Here is a 23,098-nt window from a genome sequence, read left to right on the forward strand (position 1 = left end):
CATGAAACAATGACAAAGAAAACAATAAACACCATGGTATATAGAAGTCGCACGTCTAATCGTGGCGGAATGTGCATTTGTCTCCCTTGGCACACTTGCCGCTGGCCCAGAAGACGCAGGCCTTGGTGCCAATGAGCGCACGGTTGATGCCGCGCAGGTGGCTGGGCACGTTGGAGTCGCTGTCGCGGTCCCGCTTGTTATACGGGCCGCTACTAGCGTTGGAGTCTGTGTTGCCGCTGCCGCTGTCGTTGCCGCCGTCACTGTCTTTGTAATGATAATTCCGTCTGCGGCCAGTGGTACTGCGGATACCACGCGAACGCTTATAGCTGTCACCACCGTCCTGGTCAGCTTGGGATTCATTGTGGTGGCCCTGGTCCTGCTGTTGGCCACCGGAGGCCCACTGTGCAAGAGACAGCAGGTACGCCTGGTTCGCGTCGGCCGATCCAGCAGCCGGCTGTGCGCTTCCGGCACCGGCACCGGCACCGGCACCGCCCATCATCGACGCCAGCAGTGCTTGCAGCTGTGCATCGTTCTGCGGGTCGGCGCCTGTGGGTGGAGCGGCAGATCCACCGCCCAGCGTTGTCAACAGTGTTTGTAATTGAGCATTCGGGTCGCCTGCGCCGCCTGGGGCTGCTTGTTGCTGTTGCGGCTGTTGCTGTTGCGCCTGCTGCTGGTAGTATGCGTTCATGTACTGCGCATAGGCGTTGGCATCCGTCGACTGGACAGCCGCCGGCTGCTGCTGTTGCGCGTAGTAGGCGGCCCATGCAGCGGCGGTATCCTGTTGTTGGCCAGCGGCTGTGGCAGCCGCCTGCGGTTGTTGTGTCTGTTCCTCTTTCGGTTGCGGCTGGACGGCATTGCGGCTCTGTGCTTCGGCTGCTTCAGCCTGCGTCCGTTCTCGCTGCTTTTCGCGGTTATAGCCCGTCCACCACTCCTTGATGCGCTCCGGGTCAACAATGTAAGCGGGCGGCTCGGTGGCCGGAAAGGCCTTGCCCTGGAGCTGCAGAAAGATACTCTCCAGCGCCAGCACAGCTTTTTGGACGGTCGGATCTGAGTAATCTTGCCAGCGGTGCACCTTGGTGGTAGACGACAGGTCAAGCGTCGGCCGCCAGTTCTTGACAGCACCGGACGTAAGGAGGCGGACGACGTCACCGCCCCGAGCACCCGTGAATGAAGTAATTGTGCCACCTGCCTTGGCACCGCCGACAGACTGAGGCTGCTGCGGCTGTTGCCGCTGCTGCTGCGGGTTCTTGGCGCTCTGCAGCCGCTGGATTGCGTTCCATGCAGCCCAATTGGCGCCATACTGGCGCTCCTCGTTCCAGCGGACCTGCACCTCTTGCAGCGCCTTGGACTCGGAGGCCGGGAACGCAATCCCGTTGACGGGCTTGCTAGCCAGCTCAGGGTGAGCGGCCGACGGTGACTTGGGCGTAGGCGGGATGTCAGAGTGGTCGGTGTAGATGGCCATGAGGACCGTGTTTTCGCGGTCGGCCATGGCCTTGCGCTCGGACGAATCGACAGGTAACTGTCCACCACGCGTGACATATGTCTCGGCGACCTTATCGGCCGGCAGAGACGAAAAGTTGAGGGGCGACGCCTCAAACCACGGACGGTACGGCAGCTCGTCATCTTCATCGTCGTCGAGGTTCATGCCGTCGCCGCCGCCGTTGCCATCGTCGTCGTCCTCAGCACCTCCCTTCATTAGGCGGCGCTTCAGGGCCAGACCTTCGGACCGGTCGTCGCCGGCGTCACGGAGCAGGTACTTAGCTCTGCCCTCGTCTTCGCCCTCGTCTTTGGTGAAGATGCGGACCTGCGTCAGGTCGGTGCCTGTCCGCCACGTCACGCGCAGCTTGCGACGGCTCTCCTTGCGCAGGCGCTTGGCCTTTTGCTCGGGCGTCTCGCTGGCCGACGCGCTTTCGCTCGACGAGGAGTCCGGCGTGGGAGCGGCGGGCGAGGCGTTTTTAATTTTGGGCTTGGAGATCTCGTCGAGAAGCAGGCCCAGCTTCGAAGATCCAGACGACGCCTGCTCGGCCTTGGCTGCGGCGGCGGCGGCTTTCTTAGCGCGGGATGCGGCGGCTGCTGCCGCTATTGTACTGGCAGAATTGTTGGCGGCAGTGGAAGACGGCGCCGCCTTGCTTGCAGGACCGGTCGTTGTGGGCACATCTGTATCGCGCTTAGACGGAGAGCCACTTGACGACGTCTTTGCTGTATCCTTGCTGGACACGTCGGCCTTGCTGTCCGCTGCAGTTGATGATGCATCTGCCTTTGGAGCGGCCGGCTTCGTAGTAGCGGGACGTATCTTGCCGGGTAACAGTGATGTGCCGGCCCATGGCTTGGCAGCCGCAGGCGTGGACGATGCTGCGCCGGAGGACGGGGTGACCTTGGCAACTGCTTGCGGTGCGCCTGAGGCAGAATTGGTGGCTGACTTTTTTGCAGGGCGTGAATCGGCCGACTCATCCTCGCGGGGGCGTTTTGAAGACAACGAATCAGATACGACTCTTGTAGGTCCAGTCTTGGACGCGGACGACGCCGGTTTAGCGGTTGTCTTGGACGGAACATCGTCTGCAACAACGATAGTGTCGTTCGCCGATGTTGCCGTATTCGCAGCAGCCGTGGCCGAGGCTGGCTTGGCGTGAATGGTTTTGGAGACAATTTCACCGACCAAGTCCTTCACCTCGGCGTCACCCTTGGTCATGAAGCGCTTTTGGATCTTGTCGAACTTGAGGCGCTGGTTCAGCATCTCGTCGGTAATCGTCGTGAATTGTGACATGAAGCGCAGCAACGTCTTGGTCAGCTTGCCGTTAAAGTCAGAGGCATTGACACAGTCGCGCAGGGCCGACACAAGGTTGGCGACGAGCGGGCCGTTGCCGCCCAGGTTCTCTAGCACCTGGTCGTGGCCCTTTTCATCCGCAGCGTCGACGGCACGATACAAAATCTCCTGTTTTGAAGCAAGGGTTTTCTTGATTTGTTCGACCGTCTCGTTTTTGCTGCCACCTTCTTCGGCCTTCTTGAGGCGCTCCTTGGTCTCCTTGATGCCGTCGTAGATACCCTTGATAAAGTCGCCAAAATTCTTGACGGCACGCTTGATAGTAGTGGGCGCGTTGTCGGCGACATGGACGAAGCCAATGGCGTCCCAAGCAGCCGCATCGGCCGGGTCTGTGGGCCGGGTCGCGCTGCGAACTTCCTCTTCCTCATCGGATTCGGACTCCTCGTTACTGCCGGGCGATTCCATAGCTGCCGGGCGGCCTTGAGCAATCGATTTGGTAGGCTTCTTAGGCGTGTCGCCGAGCGAGGCAAACTTGTACACCTTGGGCGGCAAGACTTTGCCTTGGCTCTTGAGCCGACTGCGCAGCTCGAACACCAGCGCCTCCTTCTTCTCGGACGGCTGGGAGCTGACAAGGCGATCATATTCGGCAATGGTCTCGCAGGGCAGCGGGCCTTTGCGACCGGGGAAGTGCTTCGTGCCCAGGTCTTTGGACGGATCAGGCAGCACAGCCGGTTCGGTCGTGCTCAGTGGAGGCTCAATATGCACCACGTTTCCCAGCACCAAGAATGGCACGCCCGGGAAGAGCTGCTTACGCTCCTGAGTCTCTGCAGTACTGGCAATGTGCTTAATCTCTTTGGGAAGGACATCGGACAGCTGTGGCTTTTTATACACGGCCTTTGCAGGTTTAACACGTGATGCAGCGGGAGCGGCACCTGGTATTGTCGGCACGGGTACCGGCGTGGCAGTTGGAATGGTGGGCACCGGGATGGCGGACGTGCTTTGTACGGGGGTGGACGACTGAGCCTTGCCGACGGTTTTGGCGGCCGCCACGGGTTTGGCAGACTGAGGATAGGTCGGAGGCTGAATAGGCGAGACGATCGGAGGCGGGATTCTGGTCTGTGCTTGTTGCATTTGCTGTTGCTGTTGGATGCGAAATTGCTGGTGCTGCATCTGCATCTGCTGGAATAGCCGCTGTTGCTCGAGCTGCTTCTTCTGCTGGGAGTTGTGCGTTTGTTGTGCCGGTTGATATTGCTGGACACGAAGCTGCTGACCTTGTTGCGGAGGTGATTGTCGGGTCTGCTGTGCCTGCTGTTGCTGCACGAATTGCTGCTGCTGTGGCTGTTGATCCTGCCACGCCTGCTCGTCTGCCAGATGCTGGTACGGTACCTGACCCGGTCCCGGTTGCTGTTGCTGTTGCTGTTGCTGTTGCTGTTGCTGTTGCTGTTGCTGTTGCTGTTGCTGTTGCTGTTGCTGTTGCTGTTGCTGTTGCTGTTGCTGTTGTTGGTGTTGCGCCCAACCGTTCGCTCCTGCCTCCAGAGGTGTCTGTTGTGGCATCTGCTGCGGTAGGTGCGATGGTTGCTGCTGCTGTTGCGGGTCAAGGTACATTTGTTGCTGATACAAATGTTCCGGCTGCGCCTGCTGCGCTGCTGCCTTCGCTTTGGTGGCTTTGGTGGCCTTGGGTTTTGTGACTTTTGTAGCTTTTGGCGTGGTGGTTGCCGCCGCTTTTGTGGCATTCGTTGTCGCGGTAGGTGGGGCCGGCAATGGGGTGGCTTGTTGTTGTGCTGGCGAATGTAGCTGCTGCTGCTGGTGGATCGGTTGCGGAACGGGTGTCATGTTCTGGGCGAATTGAAGGTGGTGTTGTTGTGGCTGCTGTTGCTGCAGCTGGGCCTGAATTGGCCAGTTCTGAGCCGGGTTCTGGTAACCGCTGCCGGGCGCGGGAGAGTTGGTGCCATGCGGGTGGCCAATCGTATCGGGGGTGAGGGTGGATTGTCGGGGCGGCGCAGGTGACAAGCTCGGTCGAGGTGCGGCGTTCGGTCCAGTCGCTCCGGGTGGAGATGTGGCGTAGGGGTATCTGTTCACGTCAACCGGGAGCTGTTGCTGTTGTTGCTGTTGTTGCTGTTGGCGTTGTTTTTGGAGCGCCGCCTGCTGCTGGCGGAGTAGCTCTTGTTGTTGCCGTTGCTGCCACTGCTCGTTGCTGATCTGGCCAGATAGGTAGGTAGGCATGTTGCCCATGGCCTCCGCAGGGACAGCAAAGCCCTGGACAGCATCATACGACACGGGTGTGTGACCAACAAAGCCATGATTTTGGGATGAAGGGTCGAATGCATGCTGTTGTTGTTGCTGTTGCTGCTGCTGCTGCGGCTGTTGTTGATGTTGGATGGCAAAGCCTGGTGTGGACCATTGCTGCTGTGTCGGCTGTTGATGCTCCTGCGAGTGCGGCTGGGCTCCGACGAGATTGGCATAGCCGTTCGGTAGCTGTTGGAAAGCATGATGCGAATCGCGGCCAAAGGTCTGAGGCACACCGCCGTCGACCACGGCGCCAGACGGGTCCGGCACCGAAGACCACGTCTCCATAGGGTGGTGCTGCAGGGCGTTCATATCTAAGAAGTCGTTGAGGTCGTCCCCGGCGGGCGGCAGGCCATAGCCGGTGCCATCTTCATAGTCCATTGGCCAACCGGTGTGGCCATTGCCCTGCTGGGCCATGGTCGCCTTCGGTGGCTTTGGGCTGCGGACTTTCGTCTTTGGTGCTTGTTATCACCAGGACAGACAGTTAAGCTATTCCACCTTTGCACAAGTTTTTCAGTGTATGCAGGCTCGCGTCGAACCTACGCGCTTTGCGCGCGGTGTCGTCTTAATTATTTGATTTCCTTTCCTTCCCTTGCTTGTCGAGTTGTTATCTTGTTTTGTCAATTCCAGAAGGCAGTTTAGAAAGGGAGGCGGAAGTTGGCCGACGGAGATGGGGAGAGCTTTCAAGAGCTTTGTCGGGTCACGTGCGCAATTTGGAGAGCTGTTTTGTCGCGAAAGGCCGTGCACTGGAAACGCGACTGTTTTGGGTTGGAAGGAACGAAAAGAGACAGGCAGATTTGCGCTAGTCCAAAGGCGGACAAGGAAAAGACAAGATTGTGGCAGGAGTCTGCAAGAACATGCTGTGGAGAAAGTTTGATTAGCGGCAGGGAACGTTTGGCTGGCGGCTTTTATGGTTGGTGCAGGGCAAGAGCGCTGGAAGGAGCCCACTGGGCCAGTAAATGTGCGAAAAAAAGACAAGAAGGAGATATCTCATCAAGTACAGAGAGACACAAAGCGACGCAGTCGGACAATTGCATCAGAAGAAGACAGACAGATAGACAGGATAGAGAGCGAAAGCCGTAAAGAGCCATTCTGCTGCCAGTTGGACTGTCGTCGTCGACCTTTGCTTGTTAGCGGGAATTGGGTGGTGCAGGACACCTGGAACGGAAACACCAGAACAGCCAAGGCTCCCGGGGAGCACGAAACGAAAACTCCGAAAGGAAAGAGCGAACAATGAGGTCAAAGGGAGACCAGGAAGGAGCAGGAGGAGAAGGCTGCTGCCAACTGTGATTGTAGGACTTGACAAGGCTGAGGAGACGAAAACGGACAAGGCATTGCCTGACAGGGAACGGGAAAGCCGCCTCGCAGCAGCAAGCGCCAGACGCCGCTTCGGTTCCCGACCTTTCCCTCCCATGTCGCCCACTTTTGCAGCCGTTTGTCCATCCTCCCGTCATTCTCACCATTCAGCAGCCTTCACATCACCACTTCTCTTCCATCTGCCTGCCTTTGCTTAAACTCAGTCTTGCTCCCCTGCGTCGCAAAATGTGCAAATGCGGGCGATAACAGGCCAGTTGTTTTCTTGGGCTGCAACTGCGGGCGGCTCCAGGTCCAGATCGGCCGCCGATTGCGGCGCGCCGTCCTGCCCCCCCCGTCTGTTCCTGCGTCGTGCCGGTGTTTGCCGTCGATTTTGGCTGCACCAAAATTGCACAATTGAGACACAAAAGTTGACCCAAAGGTTGCAGTCGAAGGTCAGCCCAGCTGCATCAGAATTGGCACACGCACGCTGTCGCCTTGCCTCTGTCTGTCCCTGCTGTGTTTGTCCCTGCTGCGTCGGTAGCTTCTGCCGATTCTGTCTTTTGATCTTTCTGTTCTCTGTTTTATCCAGAGGCATTTTCTGCTTTCCCTCCATCTTCCCCTTTCTCTTTTCTCGTCTCTTTCTTCATGTGAAGAACGCTGTTACTTTCGGCCTGAGAAGACAACGACGGAATCAAAAGGGGGGTTAAATACCCATTCGACCATCCAGTCTTTTCTGCTTAAAGTCATCTGCGAATTAAAATGATGGCTTTGCTTGCCTGATGTGTTGTTTATCGTCTGCTTTTTTTTTCTTGTGGTCGACTGTCGGTCTCTCTCTCAACATCGCCATACTTCCCAATTAATCCAAGCCAGAAGGCAGGGGGCAAGGGAAAAAAGAAAAGGTGGAAGAGACAAACGGGAGAGATACAACGGCCAATTTTGGGAGAATTGGGGATGGATGTGTTGTCGAGACAATAGAAGGAACAGCAGTTTGAGGTGGTGTGCGTGGGGGGTAAAGGGTCTTGGGGGCATTAATTAGCACTAATAGTGGGTTGGCACATACCCTGAAGAAAACGCGACCTGGGCCCTGTTATGCAACTCCGCGGCGCGCTTTTTGGTCACAAGGATTAGGGCGTTATTGGGTGTTGGGCGGCTTGGGGCGAAGGCTGGTGTGAGCGCTGAAGACAGAATTTGGCCGGAGAGCTGAGCCCGCAAAACGCGTCAGAAACAAAGGCTAGTCTCCGTTTCAACACTGAAAATCGCTCTTTGGATCCTTCAGTGTCCTCTCTTGGGGCTTCAACAACGCTCTGCCTCCTGTTGAACCATGAACTCTTGTTTTGCTACGCAAGAGAAAGAACGAATTTATCGCCCCATGTTCGAATGGAAAGCAAGTAAAGCAAAAACAAAGTAAAAATAAATAATAGAAAACGAGAAACAAACGCCACCAGACCCCGTCACTCGCGATACAGGGCGCTGGATTGGGCGACAAGAGAGGCCAAAACGGAGGCGATCAATCAGGAGATTGTTGACGAGCGCGCGCGCATTACAAGATCAAAATACCGGTAACAGACTCGATGGAGACGATGGAATCAATGCGCTGGTTATTGCCGATGATGGCGATGGTGCCGATGATGAACCGTCGATGCTTGTCGTGACGCATGCACTGGAGAGGATGGATGTGGTCGAGTGAAGTTGTGGAAGAGGGAAAAAGAAAGGAGAGTTCTAAGAGTGGAAGAGAGGGAGTGCTACAAACCAGGAGAGACTTGGGTGAGGAAGGCGCTAAGGGGGTTTATTGGAGGACTGCATTGGCCAGGTGCCAAGCCCATGTCCGTTTCGGGCTAAAGCATGCTAGCGCATCGCAACCGCAATTGGATAATTTGGACGTACGACGTATGAAAATGGGCATCATCGTACCGAGTACGCACAATACACGTGGTACAACCCAAAAAGCGTGCACAAATATACATACCAACATAGAACCACTAGGGATACACCTTTATTCTAACGATCAGAAGCAAGCCAAATATGAAGTTGGTGTCGTATGACATTCTAGGACAAAATAGTAGGTTAAGTAACTACATATGTAGGCTATGACATGAGAGAAGAAGATAAAAGGAAAGAAAAGAAAAAAATATCGAGCATAGAACAAACGGAAAATGCGGACGAGGCCGATTTAAACAGAAACGAAATCAAACAAAAGCCAAAAAATGAAGACCAAAGACCCCATCAAGGACTCTTCTATTATCTTTTCCCCCCTTCTTCTCCTTCATTTGTTGGGTATTATTTTCGACAAATATGAAAAGGGCGGTATGAAGAAGCACAGTGGAAATCGACGAGAGGGACAAAATAGAGACGCCGGATGAACACTAGACCCAAATCAAAGAGACTCGCTCGCGCTCTCTTTGCGCTCATACGCCGCGGAACATGCGCACAATCAAGAACCAACAGGCACCGAGAAATTTGAAAGCCGACAGCGCCGCAACCGAGTACAAAATGGCCGCCATGTAGATCGTGGCACGGGCCTCCTCGTCGGACGCACCCGGCACAATCTTCTCGAGACCGGCCGTGCTCAGAACTAGTGCCGCCAGCGCAAAGTTGGAGATGATCCAGACGACAACAACGACCGTGCGCACACCACGGTAGTAGTCCTGCTGCTTCTCGTCGAGCTGGGCGGCCGTCGGCGTCGACTTGACCTTGACCTCCTTGCGGCCAAAGACCTGCAGCTCGCGCTCGTACTGGGCGTTCAAGTCACCCTCGTCGGGCAGGTCCGTCTTACCCTGACCATCCTTGGTGCTGACGGAGGGTAGGGCCTCGGCCTTGTCGTCACCCTTGGTACCCCAAGAAATATCATGGGTATTGCAGAAGGCGTACACGTTGAGAATATTGGTGAAGGTGGGCGTCAACATGAGGTACTGGATGAGCGAGGTAAACATGTGCCACGGATCGAACATGAGCAGCGACGCAATCAGCCAGATACCGTAGGTGGACATGACGGACAGGATCAGCGTAATGAAGACCTTGTTCTGGAACAACATCGTAATCGTAAACCCAGCCTGAATATCGGTCTGGATAGCCTTGACAGAGATGAAGATAGCAGCAAACAACAGGTAGATGTAGATGACGGCCCAGAAAATGGACATGACCAGGTAGTATGGACCGGAACCGGCAGGACGGTTGCCCATGGACAGCGTGAAACTGATAATGAGCGAGACTCCGTACAGCCACTCAAAGACAACGCCTAGGATTTTGCCAACGGTGCCCAGCAGGTCATCCGATGACAAACTGGACGTCAGAATCTTGAAGACGAGGAAGAAGTTGCCAATGGCAAACCAAGCGAAAATCATGTTGACGGTGTTAAACACAAACTCGATGAAAAACATGAGCTTGCGAAGGATGGAGTGATCGGAGCGGAAGAACTGGTAGAAGTGGACAATGGCGTAAATTGCAGCGAAGAAGGAACCGTTCAGCCAACGACGACGCTGCAGAATCAGCTCGGAGATACCGTCGGGCACATCGGTCTCGCCCGTGGCCGACTTCACGTACTGCAAGATCCAGTGGCAGTTGCGCTTGGTGACGAGCTCGAAACACAGGATACGATCCTCGGCCAGGTACATGTTGGCTGTGAAGATACCGGCGCCGGCGCCGTGCAACTTCTCACCGGCAAAGTACTTCTCCAGTGGACCCTGGCCGTTCTTGTCATTCTGAAGAGCAACGTAACGGTAGGCAGAAAAGGCACCGGGCAACACAGAAATGAAACCGAACGCAGACTCGAGCGGCTTGTCCAGAATGTTGCTCATCTTGTACTCAAAATTCTGCGCTGCAACGAGGGGATTGACCAGGTACTTGCCACCAGGCCCCAGCATGGCCTTGATCTCTCCACAGGCGCCGGCGCACATGGGCTCAAGATCAAAGGCCTTCCACAGGTGGTAGATGGAGTTGCCACCGGGACGGGTACCGGCATCGATGAGAACACAGACGTTGGGGTCGAGGACACGGCCGAAAGCCTGGAAGAACCAACGGTGCGAGTTGATCTTCTTCTGATTCTTCTCCTTGAGACAGAAGAGCATCTGCACGGGTTGCTGTTTGGGGACCAGCTGGACGACGTCATTCTTGATGCGCATGCCAATCTGCGTGGTGTACTCGTAGATGTGGGCCGTCACATCTTTGCCGTTGACCTGTTGCTTGGCAATACCCTCTTGGTAGACGCCCATACCAGCAAGCAGAGCGCGCGTACGCGGGTTGATCTTGGCACGACCATCGCTGACGACGCAGACGACAATCTTCTTCCAGGCATCCTTTCCCCAGGTCTTACTCTCATTGCGCTTGCACATGTACTCGACATTCTTGAGCACACCGACCATGGTGCGAGCGAACAAAATCTCGTCTTCGTTGTACATGGTGATGACAATGAAAAGCTCGGTCTGTCTGGGCTTGCTGAAAAGGCGCTGGCGCAGGGTAAAGTTCTCTTCGTAAAAGGTCGACGGATCGCAGGTGGCAGCCGTGTAGCGCATGTGGGTGAACTCGTCACGCTCACCGTGGGGTACCTGGTTCAGGAGAAGTGGCGGAACGGGACAGTCGAGGACCAAGTTGCCGCGGTACAGAAGCACCTGCTTGACCGTCTTCCACCGTTTGATGCCTCCGCCGCCCATGCCTCCTTGTTGTTGCCGTTGTTGCATTTGGTCTTGTTGTTGTTGTTGTTGCTGCATCATGGGGTCTTCGTAGCCGCCACCGACGTTGCTGGCCGCATAGGAATCCTGGTGGTGCAGGAGCGGTCTGCCATCGTTGTCGTATCCCGGTTCGTACCCTGGTTCGTAGCCGCCGGCGCCGTGTCCATCGTGCTGAGCCGGTTCGTACGGCTGGTTGTAGTAAGCATCGTGATGCTGTTCGGGGTTAATCCCGTATTCGCTGCCGCCGTGGAAGTCGCCAGCGCCGTGGTGTGGCTGATCAAAGTTCGAAGTCGAGCCCAGGTTATCGATCGAGTGCTGTGGCGCGAAGCAAGTTAGTATACGGAGGCTCAGAGAAGCCAATGCTGCCGCCCCTTAATGACAGAGGGAACCTACCGCTGGGTGCATATCTAATGAGTCGCCGGGGCTGAAGCGGCCCATCGACGGGACACTTTGGACGTCGAGGTTCTGCCCCATGGGATGGCGGCCATGCGGGTTGTCATCCAGCTGGTAGCCATGCTGAAGGGGGTTGCCCGGAGAGGGCGTGCGATGGCTCCGGGGATCCATCTGGTGGTCGTAGTAACCGTCGTCTAGAAGGAGAAGCAAGAGGGAAACAAAATATGAGTATATGACGCTCTCACAGAAAGGTCGGCCAGCTTCCCGAAACGTGGCACAAGGAGAAACTAAACAAGTAGAGAGAATGGGGCGAAGAAAGTATGATAGTAGGCGAAAAGGGAAGAAGATAGGCGAGCGCAAGAGGGAGAGAGGCAACCAGTGCCGTAGAGTCCAGATGCTGTTTGTTCTCTGTCCTCTGTTCTCGAATATCTGTTTCTGACGTTCACTTTATCCGGCGAACTATCTAATATGCTGTGCGCAACAAAGAGTTGTTGCTGTATGCGGCGGAGGGAGGTTCAATGGCCGGGTGAAAAGAGCAAGTGATATTGGCCACAATGTTGGGAAGGAGGAAGACAGCAAAGAGCCGAAAAATAAAACGGAGAGAGGAGAAGGGTAAAGGACAAGAAACACAAGAGAAGGGAGGGCCAGAGAGAATAAGATTATGCCTGTCTGTCGGGCTGTGACGATCACCGGGATAGGCAAGCAGGGGAAGCGCAGTGATAGGATGGCATGAATATCAGAAAAACATACCTATTCGGTTGTAGGCCATGGTTCACGGAATTGCAAACCACGGGTGTGTGTCCGGGGGCAGCGCGCAGTATGCGTGACGGATACAACAGTGATAGTTGAAGTCGTCGTTATAGTTGAAAGGGGGGGTGTCAGTACGTCGCGTCGCAGCTGTTGGTCGCGGGAGGGAGCGCAGGAGGGAGAGTCGAAGAGCAGTTGAAAAGAAAAGGAGAGAAAGGGAGCGGAAGACGGAGTATGCGATCGCAACCACAGACAACGATGGTAGTGCTGATCCTTTGCCTCCACGCGGCCGGGGATGGTAAGTACAGGGAGACTTGGACAGGACGAGGAAGGGCGCGGCAATGGTTGGAATGTGTTTCGTGTTTGAAATTCTCGAGGGTGGTCCTCCTGTGGCCCCCTTGGCGGCTCTGTGCTTGGCACGAATGCTAGGCTGGCTCCAAAGCTGGTTTTTGATGGGTCCCCGTAGCCCCTTATTTTTGGGTTTTTGCTTAATTGCGTCGCCGCAAACCGTTTAGCATTGAGACCGTTTATCGAACGTATCACTCAAATGCAGTCATACTATCCTCTCAGTGCGTCTTGTTGTTGGTGTATTTTCCCCTTTTCCAGTTTTTAGTTGTGGACGGCACCGTCTGGCGTCTCCTGGCGTATCTTTTAATATTGTTTTGCCTCTGGCTGGTGCCGTTTTCTAGCCGAGTTTCTCTCCTCCTCGAGCTTCACTTGATGTTTTCGGGGTCCTCTTGTACCCACTTGGCGTGTCTCCTGCTGGGGCGACGAAAACGGTCAACAACAGGAGTTTCTTCTCACGTCGGTACCTGAGAGGATTCACCAGGGGCAGAGAGAGCGTGAGGCTTGCTGACCTGTTTTACGGCGCAGTCGCTCACCGGCTGTAAGGGTTGTAAGACCTGTAAGCAGCTGTGGAAATTGTAAGAATAGCGGAGGACGTGGCCCTGCTTCACAAGCGTAGGCGATGCGAGAAACTCAAGCAAAAAGGCTCTGATTTGTCGGAAACGTGCAGGTCTGAACGAGGGACGTTTCACGTTTATGGGGGATTGTTGGTGCTGCAGGAGATGGCGGAAACACAGTGCAGGAGATGACCGGGGTGGGTGGTAGCCAGGTTCCGTCGCGGGTTGCAGGGGTGTATGGCGTACAAGAATAAGAAGCGATTCAGAAGAAGCGACGAATAAATTGAGGAGAGAATCTTCAACAAAAGTTGGTTCGACGCAACAGGGAGGATAAGGGTAGACACTGAGCAAGGGACAACAAAGAGACAGTAACGAATCCGGGGAAGGAGCCACTTTGTCACGATGCAAAAGGGCGAGGGAGGAGCGTCCGAGGGAAGAATTTTGCCTCTTTGTGGAAAACTTGAACAAGCTCGCTCATGCCCTTTCTTGGCTGGATGTCTGATACTCGGGATGCTGAGCCTCCCTTTTTTCGAAGGCAAAATATGCCTTGGCGACGGGTCAGTCTGCAGGTGGTTCAGCATGCTACTTTTGGTTTCAACGTCCTTAAGAGGACGGTGTGCATAGTCACTGATTTAAGAGGCCTCTGCTCTTTTTCTTCTGCAGCGCAACGCTTTCGCCAGCATGCGAAAGGGGCAGGAAAGGGCAGGAAATTGCAAGAGAGGTGCCTGCCTCTACTTCTGTACTATTGCGATATCCAGTCTCCCAGTTACAGAAGTGGAAGTGACGATTGCGGGAAAGTGCGCGCCAGGAGGAAGCGCTTGTGGGGCCTAGGAATCCGGCCTGGTCTAAAAATGAAATCAGTGCAATGTTTCAAGTTAGGGGCGGCGGGAGTTGGTCGCAGCAAGTCTCTTTTTTATTTCCATTTCCTTGCCTTGAGTGACGTAGCCACTCGCGACGATTGGCCAGGCGCAGGTACGACATACACACATACAACATGCGACTTGGAGGATCTGGCGGAATGGACGAAACACCCGCTGCCAGGCCCAAAGCGCAACGGTCAAGCGGCTGCCACTGACGACCCCTGGCTGCCTCCATTTTACCGTTCTTGGTTTGTTCCCTGATACTTTCTTTCCCCGTTGCTATACATCTTGACAAGCACTGGGCATACGAAGTAATTGCTATGTGTGTACACTTGTCATATCATGGAATTGGCAAGAGGACCCTGAACTGCCTACAATAAGGCACCGACGCCACTTTTTCCCCGTCAAAAAAGCAGTTGCGACGGATTAAACTCAGACGCCCTTGCGCGTTTTGTGCCCATGCGCTGCAGATCGCCGACATTATCCCCTGTAACCGGAAATGGGGAGCGACAACTGGCAGACATTACCAGGGGCTTGCAAGGAGGGCCAAAGAAAACCAGAGATAAGCGTAAGATAGATACATCGCAGGTGCAGGCTTATGCGCTGTTGTGAGGCCATTACCCTCGAATTTGCCCGCGCACATTGGCTTGAGACTGTGGGGATCTTTAGCGCAAGCCACAGGCAGTTTGGAGACAACTGCCAGATGCCAGAGAAGTGGCGCAAGTCAGGCACGTAAAAGGAAAGTCATTGTGGCGTGTGTTATATTTAGCACACGAAATCGCCACCAGCGAAAATGCAACAGCCGCCAAAGAGGCAGCCTTCACAACCAGTAGTGCAGTATATCCATTTGCGCTTGAGCAAGATCACGAGGCCAACTCCGTACTACGGCGAGGCAAAAAGACAATCTCATAGAATGGTTACGGGCGTTCTTTATGCACCGCCCCCGTCTAGTTCGACTTTAAGCGTGTTCGCCGTCCAGCCAATAAATGCAAGCTGGCACAGTAAAGCAGGGAATATACCTTGGGTCGCCTTCCAGTGGACGGGCGATCGAAATGCATATCCCCATACTCTGCTTCGATTGGTTCACGGAGAACTGTGATCTCTGGTTCGTATCATGCTTTTCTGCTCTCACTGGTGCTCTTCGTAGCATGCAGGTCGAGCAAGCTTAACTCGGTGAGTGCATCTCGTCCTCCTTTGTGGCTCTTTCTGGTGCCATTAGCTCTTTGCCTCTGCCTTTCTCGGAACAACCAGGCCTTCTCTACAATGCAGTCGTAGTCCCACAATAAAATGTCGTGAAGATGAATGCGGTTGCCTGATAAAAGTCACGTCAGTGACGAGGCTTGTGCAGGTTCCCCTCTGCGTACTCCGGCCGTACTTGCGATCGTTCTACTCCGGGCATCGGGTTTCGTGTTCCGACAAGGTATGAGCTCGTTTATGCCTGCCTTGTCCGCGCTACCCACTGCCTCTCAACTGCACGAGCTGTCATCTATCTGCGTGAGACAACGGGACGGTAGCCGACGGTCACAGTAAACTAACCAGCGAGTCTGTTTCTGAATGCTGTTTTGCACGAAAAGGCTAGAGGCAATCGAATACTTGTAAGAAGTAGCGAGACCCAGCCACATTTGTTGTCGAGATGACATCAGGACAAAGCAGTAAAGGTAGTTGTAGAGAGCCAGGCGTTCTTGGAGCTGACGCGAACATGATGAGATAAAAGTCAGACTTGAAAATAGGAAATGTTTAAAAAAAAATGGAAGGACGGTCAGACATTGTCAGAACGAAGGACAACGCAAAAAGTCAACTAAAACGACGTGCTCAAACAACCATCCTTTAGCAACTCCTCGTTTCGATCAAGGGACCTCCGGGTTATGAGCCCGGCGCGCTTCCGCTGCGCCAAGTTGCTCTTGTTGTTTGCGCTGATGAGTTCTCCGGCCCCTCTTTTCGCTACATATACTCGATATTACGCAAACCGTATAGTAATTATTTGGGAACAGACACCAGGCCCTCATGTCTGCTACGGAAGTGTGTTATTCCAGAAGATTAGTACAGCTCTCTCGTTCTTGAAAAACAAATGTTGATGTCTGCAAGACACAGAAAAATGGGCATACATCTATTTTGTGTCATGTGGTCGCCACGGAAATGTGCAAAAGATGCTGTGATAGAAAGATATCAGCCATCCTGTCCGTGATATAACCAAGAACACCTCGGTGTATGTTAAGCTTCTGTTCGTAAAGGTCGCTCTGTCTTCAGTGACGTCTAGCTTTCTGCACCACGCGAGTCGTTTGTTTCGTTGCTTATGTTTTTTTTTCTAACTGAATAAATGGTTTATTTTGATGCATATAAAAAAAAAGTATTGGCTAGCAAATGTATAAAAAAATCTAGCATACAAGAAAAGGGAACAATGAAAAAAGAAACCGGTAATGCAAACGTACACGTCCAGGCATGCTCCTGTCCTCTTTGTCAAGCAGATTTGTTAATGCCTGCTAGGTGCCCAAACAAGCATAGCTCCGCGATCGGTGCAAGCCAAAGGGGGGAAACCAAAGGGGGGAAAGAGCACACGAGAAAAAAAAAGCGCCTAAGTGGCCGAGTCACACGCAAAGGTCTCCAGACGCCGACCGAAAGCGCGGATTTTTTTGGTAGCCACGCGATAACGGACACGGGCGTCAACTGACAACTTCTTACAAACGACCCAATTCGACTCAATTAGACGACAGCAGCTGGCCATCGCCACCGACTGGCCTCCCTTGCAGCAACGGCATTCTCCTCCTCCGATCCAAAACGATAGCTCGACATCTACGGAGCACGACGTACCACCTCGAGCTGTACTCCCACACCCTGCCACCGTTTCTACTACTCCCCCCACCCTCATAATGGCCACCGAATCTTTTGTGATCCGCACGCCGGCGTCGTCGGCCAATATTGGCCCTGGCTTCGACGTCATCGGCCTCGCGCTCTCCCTTTACCTCGAGCTGCACGTCACCATTGACCGCTCCAAGTCGCCGTCTACGGCGCCGCTCAATTGCCGCATCACGTACGAGGGCGACGGCGAGGGATCGGTGTCCCTGGACCCGGATGCGAACCTGGTCACCCGCGTCGCGCTCTACGTGCTCCGCTGCCACAACCAGCGCAGCTTCCCCGCGGAGACGCACGTGCACATCAAGAATCCGATCCCGCTGGGCCGCGGACTGGGCTCGTCGGGTGCGGCCGTGGTGGCGGGCGTGATGCTGGGCAAGGAGGTGGGCGGCCTGCACGACCTGACGCCGGCACGTCTGTTTGATTTTTGTCTGATGATTGAACGGCACCCGGACAATGTGGGCGCGGCGCTGTTTGGCGGGTTTGTGGGCACGTACCTGAACCCGCTGAAGCCGGAGGACGTCGCACGCAAGGAGATTCCGCTGAGCGAAGTGCTGCCGTCGCCGGCAGGCGGCGTGGACACGGGCGACCAGCCACCAGCCCCGCCGCTGGGGATCGGCCACCACATCAAGTTCCCGTGGTCGCCGACAATCAAGGCGGTGGCGATCATCCCCGATTTTGAGGTGGCCACAGCCAAGGCGCGCGAGGTGCTGCCGGCGGAGTATCCCCGTGCGGACGTGGTAAGTCACAAACGAAAGACCGAATTGGGTTGACGGAGGAGGAGGAGAAGGTGGAGGAAATAGCCGAGCGGGGAAAAAGAAAAACAAAGAAGCGAGCGAAGCGAGGACGAGAAAAGCAAAGCTGACAGCGGTTCAACAGACCTTCAACCTCCAGCGGATAGCACTGCTACCTGTGGCGCTGGGCCAGTCGCCGCCCGACCCGAACTTGATCTACCTGGCCATGCAGGACAAGCTGCACCAGCCGTATCGACAGACGCTGATCCCCGGTCTCACCGAGATTGTCGAATCGATGACGCCGAGCTCGCAGCCCGGTCTGCTGGGCGTGTGCTTGTCGGGTGCGGGCCCGACGATCCTGGCGCTGGCGACGGACCACTTTGACGAGATTGCGGAGGAGATCATTGGGCGATTTAAGAAGCAGGGCATCCAGTGCAAGTGGCAGTTGCTGGAGCCGGCAGAAGGCACACTGGTGACGCGGTCACCTTGAATGTGCAGCAGAGTCTCTTAAACAGGTGTGCGTTGTTGGACCTATACATGGACGGATTTGGTCTGATACCCCCGAGAGCAGGATAGAGGGCGATACATAACTGGCGAAACTATAAATGCATCTTACTTCATACACCAGAACAGACGAGATTCGATTCGTGCGAACACGGTAGTGTGCACCTGCTAGTAAGATGAGCCGTTGGATGACCGAGATTGCTACGCAGTGAAAGCCATTTCCACATCTTACTGATCCGTCATATGCATCTCCTTTTTTGATACGACGTCGCCTGGAGGAAGGAGCGTATACTTACGCTTGTGTCAACCATTTCCCCCTTCATCAGCCATGCTGACATATCCGGTACCTTCGTTAGAGCACGGGCAGAAACCCGGGGAGAAAGTATACCGCTCTCACGGGCTTGTAGTAAAGAACAGTATTAAGGAAGGAGTCTAGGCCGACTTTTGCTCTCTCCATGCCTGTCTTACAAACGTTGTATCTCCGCGATGAGGACACTGCATTCCGTAACCACCGAGCGGCGCCGGTTCGCATATACGGACGAACGAAAGAGCCTGTAAAGCGAGGCCGAGGGCGCATCTGACCGGTCAGAAGGGACAAGACAACTGAATCCGTGATTAATGTGACTGCTATGCGCATTCTATGCCATTTTCGTCTTTTGCCACAAAACTTCCAGCAAATTAAGCCGTGCATCCTGACTGGCAATTATTATTTCCCTTTTGTTGTTTTGCCTCTCCTGTGACTCCTTTCTGTTTCTTACTGCAACTCATTGTTTTGTCTCAGCGTAATTCCTCCTTTTGATCAAACTCTTCCCATCCTTGACGTGGGAGCTACAAACCTCCGTCAAATGTCGAGTGCACGCCGTTGCCTATCGCAAGCTATCAGAGGTTATGGTGGGGAGGTAAAGAGTAGCGGCTTACAGGGACCTGGGGCACGACAGTGCTACTGCTTCAGTGGTTGTCGTGCTAAATATCTAAGATTTAGTGCTACTTTATGGTCGACCTGCCACACGCATTTTATCAGATCGAAGCTCCCCGCTTTTATTCGGACAAGCAGGAGCGACGCGGGTTCACATTAATATCTGTCAAATACCGGGCTTCCAAGACATCCACGACAGGCACATCGGCCCATCCAAGAAGGTGTGCTTGACAACTCATTATGTAGATAGACTCTGCTCGCGTTTCGTGATCATTTATTTATTTATTTTGGACGCATCGTTGCACGCCCTTTTGCGGCTATTTTGTCTCTGGCAAGAGCATCTCTTGGACAAACCCACTTACATCTGTAAACGGAAAGTAATGCCTTTTAGCATCGAGTTTGTCTCGGTTTTAACGCGCTTTCCTGTTCGGAGAAACGGTCAGTTACCGGAAGAGCGAGCTGCCAAAAACCGCATCTGCTCCGCGGGATATTCACGGTTCGAGTATTCTCCGAAGGCACGTTCAAAAACGCATTTCTTCATACACGTTCTTATGTCTCGTTTCTATGCCCACCCACCTATCCAGTACCTACATCGACCCTGCATGTGTATCCCGGCTCACACTTAGCATCCGCCGATCGCAGTCCGAGTATACAAAGGCGGAATGCGTCTAGATAGCCTTGCCTGCGAGACGAGACCGAGAGCCGCCACGACTGCCTCTTGCCCGCCCTTTGTTGTCACCTCGTCTCTTTCCTGCCCAGAGAACAGAACGTCCTGCTGCCTGCACTCGGCTGGTGATCGTGCCGTTGTCTTTTCTTCTTGTCCAGAAAACTGTGTCGGCCTCAATGTCGTTGCTTGCCTTGCCTCGCATCAGCGCTGGTTACTCCCTCGCACCGTCTTCCACTGCCACTTTGCCGTACTTTGCACACCTCCCACCAGCTGCTTCGACGGGATCGTCGGGTTTGCTCTGGTCTACAGACTCATGCCAAGTCAACCTTGTGGGTATTGCTGGCAGGAGCGGACCCAGCGAGACCGGCAGCAGGCACGACCAACAGCGCAGGTGCTACTTTAAGCGATCTTATCAATCTATTGACCCACCACAACACCTTGCCCTGGTACAATCTTCCTCCTCACTATCACGCCGGACACGAGCTGCACCTCACTGGGCCGTTGCCGACACGCCAGCGCCGCGCTGTCTGTCTCTTCGTCATTATTGGTTCTCCTCTTGTGCGGGTCGTCCTCCTACGGCTCTCTTAAACCGGCGCCAGCCCCTTTCCCTTCCGTCCATTATGTCTCTGTCTACTCCTTGTCTTCGTTCCATTTACACTAAGGCGACAACCACCACCAAGTCTTCTCTCGCACGTTCATCCATCGAAGCTCTCTTGGTAGACGTCGTATACACCACCTCGGCCGTACGTACAAATTTGTCCTTACCACGCTTAACCTCGCGGTCTTTGGCCTCGCAGGGCCGTTCATTCCGCGCCAGCAGCGGCATACAGGCTAGATCGTATTCGTCGGCTTCTACCACAACCCAAATGGGCTCAGCATTGCATACCAACGACGCTTCGGCACCTTTCAAGATACTGGTTGTGGGCGGTTCCTATGGCGGATTGGCCGCCGCCCTCAACCTGTCCGATCTGTGTCTCGGCAAGGCAGCGCATGCTGCTGCCGGCTACGTTGGCCAAGATGGTAAAGACAGATCTGGTGAAGGGGCACTCTAGACTCAACAGTAGACTAACCCCAACACAGCCTTCCCAGAGGAGACTGAGCCCATCCACGCTGAGATCACGATTGTTGACGAACGTGATGGTTTTTGTAGGTTCCATTTCTGGAGCGCAATGAAGCGAACTCGATCCCTACTAACACCCTAGACCACCTTATTGGCTCCCCTCTCGTTTTCGCCAACAAGGTCTACGCGGACAAGGCCTGGGTCCTGTACAAGGACATCCTCGCGCTACAGACGTCTCCCAACATCAAGACCATCCACGGCAGCGTTACCAGCGTCGAAATGGCTAGCAAGACTGCCACCATTGCTGCGGCGGCGGCAGCCGGCGGCGCCACCAGTACTGTTAGTTTTGACTTCATCATTGTCGCCGCGGGTCTGCGCCGTGCGTTCCCCGTCGTGCCTCAGTCGCCCGACAAAGCCTCGTACCTCGCCGAGGTAAACCCGCACATTGAAGCCGTGTCAACAGCCCAGGATGGCGTGCTTGTTGTCGGCGGCGGTGCTGTCGGCATCGAGATGGCCGCCGAGCTCAAGTTGGCACAGCCCCACGTCAAAGTCACCCTGGCCCATTCACGGTCGCGTCTCCTGTCGTCGGAGCCGCTGCCCGATAACCTGGCCGAAAAGACGCTGGACATTTTGAAAGAGAACGGTGTGGGGGTAGTGTTGGAGCACCGTCTGCAGGAGACGCGCGAGCTCGACGGAGGTGTCAAGGAGGTCGTCTTCACTAATGGCCACACTCTACGTGTCAATGCCGTCGTGTTCGCCATCTCCAAGAGCCAGCCGTCTACGAGCTTCCTGCCTGCCGCAGCCCTCAACGAGGAAGGCTACATCAAGATCCAGCCAAAGTGAGACCCTTCACCCCAAGTGAGACGCATCGATATATGGCCTTCTTCACGCGCTGACTCTCCAGCCTCTTCTTCCCCCCCGAGGTTCCCAACTATGACTGCGCGTTGGCTGGCGGCGACATTGTCAAGTGGTCCGGCATCAAGCGCTGTGGCGGCGCTATGCACATGGGCTACTATATGGCCCGCAACGCCCACGAGCGCATGCGGGAGCTGGTCTTTGGCGCCCCTCCCCAGTACCAGACCCTTAAGCCCGTTCCAGCTATGATTGCCATCGCCCTGGGCCACAATGCCCTCGCTTTCCAGACTGGTGGCGAGCTTCAGTTTGGCAAAGATGTGGCCGACCGATACTTTGCCGAGGATGTTGGTTTCGAGAGTGAGTTGCATCTTCCTTCCGTTATATATGTAAGCTTACCTCGTGTCAAAACTATTCATACTGACTCTCTGTCAGTTTGCTGGAAAATCATGGGTCTCGGCGCCAGGTCGGGGGTAAACGTATAATGGAGAGACAGAGTACAGGAGACGAGTTTTGGAAGACGATGATAGTACGGGTTGGATAGAAAACTACAATGTTTGTCATATCAAAAGGGTAACAGGCCGTTAGCCACCTTGCAGCTCCAAGGAAAGACAGAAGAGGAATACAAAAAATAACAGTAGAAACACGCTGCGGTTGCACAAGTGACCCCAGGACTGCCATTGGTCCTGCTGGCTTCCTGCATACCCTCTGTCTTGTCGTTTTCGCTTTCGCCATAAATACGTCCAATCCAAGCCCTTGACACTTTGGAGGGTCGCGGTACGGAAAAGCTGCATATAAGGCGTCCGTGAGTAGGACCGCGCCGATGTGATCGAATACTTTCCAAGACGGCCAACGCTGAACGTTATTTCACCGGCCTCGATTTTATGTCCGCACAAAAAGACGCGCTGTCGTCGGCAGCGCTCGTGTATCGTTGCGCATCTTGACGCTGGACATATGGAGGAATGTGTCTTGGTGTGACTGGAAAACGAGAAGGTACGGGAGGGAGGTCGTCAATAATTGATAGTTGTTCTTGCATGCTCTATTGTCACCGTGCTTTGGACGTAGATATCCTCCCGGTGCGATGGAGGAGGGAGGTATTGAAAACAAGATCTGGGTCGATATTACTCGACATATGCTTACGAGACAGTCGTACCTACTGTTTCAATATTTCTACAATTCCCATCTTTGATTATCATGTGACACAAGTCAGGGCATGCACGGAAATGGAAGGAACAAACCGACAGCAATCAACAATGCCATCTTGCCCTCCTTCCCCCAAGGCTCTGGAAAAGTTAAAAAAACGGACTCGTCTGGAAGTGGCGATAAGGCAGGCACAGCCCGTCAAAGGAAACGGGCAAATGGCAGTTGCCAACGTTGAACCTGCCAAATTGGCCTCTCCATTGGTCGGAAACAGCCGGCCACTGTCAGCAGTCATCGTGCCACTTGGGCTTGTTAGTGGTGCCACTAGGGCACAATGCAGTGCCTCACGGTGGTGCCACTCCCCCGAAAAATGGTTTAGTCGAGCTCAAAAGCGGACTGACCAAACCCGGGTAGATCCCGTCCCTCTGCTATTCCCGGTGCCCGCAAAGTTTACATTTACGACCGG

The 23,098-nt window shown here is 54.6% G+C and overlaps 5 protein-coding genes and 1 non-coding gene across 6 annotated transcripts; 2 read left to right on the forward strand and 4 right to left on the reverse strand.

The window, feature by feature from the left end:
• Positions 1 to 55: 55 nt before the first annotated feature.
• On the reverse strand, positions 56 to 5,464 carry SPSK_08284 (uncharacterized protein; the record flags this gene model as incomplete). The annotated part of the gene is made up of 1 exon (XM_016734888.1): positions 56 to 5,464. One exon carries the CDS (start codon positions 5,462 to 5,464, stop codon positions 56 to 58), a length of 5,409 nt encoding a protein of 1,802 aa, XP_016587243.1.
• Positions 5,465 to 6,563: 1,099 nt separating this feature from the next.
• On the reverse strand, positions 6,564 to 6,938 carry SPSK_10041 (uncharacterized protein; the record flags this gene model as incomplete). The annotated part of the gene is made up of 1 exon (XM_016736602.1): positions 6,564 to 6,938. One exon carries the CDS (start codon positions 6,936 to 6,938, stop codon positions 6,564 to 6,566), a length of 375 nt encoding a protein of 124 aa, XP_016587244.1.
• Positions 6,939 to 8,748: 1,810 nt separating this feature from the next.
• Positions 8,749 to 11,571, reverse strand: SPSK_08492 (chitin synthase; the record flags this gene model as incomplete). The annotated part of the gene is made up of 2 exons (XM_016735087.1): positions 8,749 to 11,322; positions 11,401 to 11,571. The coding sequence occupies 2 exons, from the start codon at positions 11,569 to 11,571 to the stop codon at positions 8,749 to 8,751; spliced, it is 2,745 nt and encodes a 914-aa protein (XP_016587245.1).
• Positions 11,572 to 15,737: 4,166 nt separating this feature from the next.
• Positions 15,738 to 15,809, reverse strand: SPSK_11267. The gene has a single exon. It is a non-coding gene; the product is annotated as a tRNA-Met (tRNA).
• Positions 15,810 to 16,776: 967 nt separating this feature from the next.
• On the forward strand, positions 16,777 to 17,983 carry SPSK_09398 (homoserine kinase; the record flags this gene model as incomplete). Its single annotated transcript, XM_016735971.1, has 2 exons — positions 16,777 to 17,499; positions 17,639 to 17,983. 2 exons carry the CDS (start codon positions 16,777 to 16,779, stop codon positions 17,981 to 17,983), a joined length of 1,068 nt encoding a protein of 355 aa, XP_016587246.1.
• A 2,463-nt stretch (positions 17,984 to 20,446) lies between these two features.
• Positions 20,447 to 21,977, forward strand: SPSK_09133 (apoptosis-inducing factor (AIF)-like mitochondrion-associated inducer of death 1; the record flags this gene model as incomplete). Its single annotated transcript, XM_016735712.1, has 5 exons — positions 20,447 to 20,600; positions 20,661 to 20,726; positions 20,783 to 21,479; positions 21,545 to 21,852; positions 21,928 to 21,977. 5 exons carry the CDS (start codon positions 20,447 to 20,449, stop codon positions 21,975 to 21,977), a joined length of 1,275 nt encoding a protein of 424 aa, XP_016587247.1.
• Between the last annotated feature and the right edge of the window lie 1,121 nt (positions 21,978 to 23,098).

This window comes from Sporothrix schenckii, assembly GCF_000961545.1.
Source record: "Sporothrix schenckii 1099-18 chromosome Unknown Cont44, whole genome shotgun sequence".
Taxonomy (NCBI): domain Eukaryota; kingdom Fungi; phylum Ascomycota; class Sordariomycetes; order Ophiostomatales; family Ophiostomataceae; genus Sporothrix; species Sporothrix schenckii.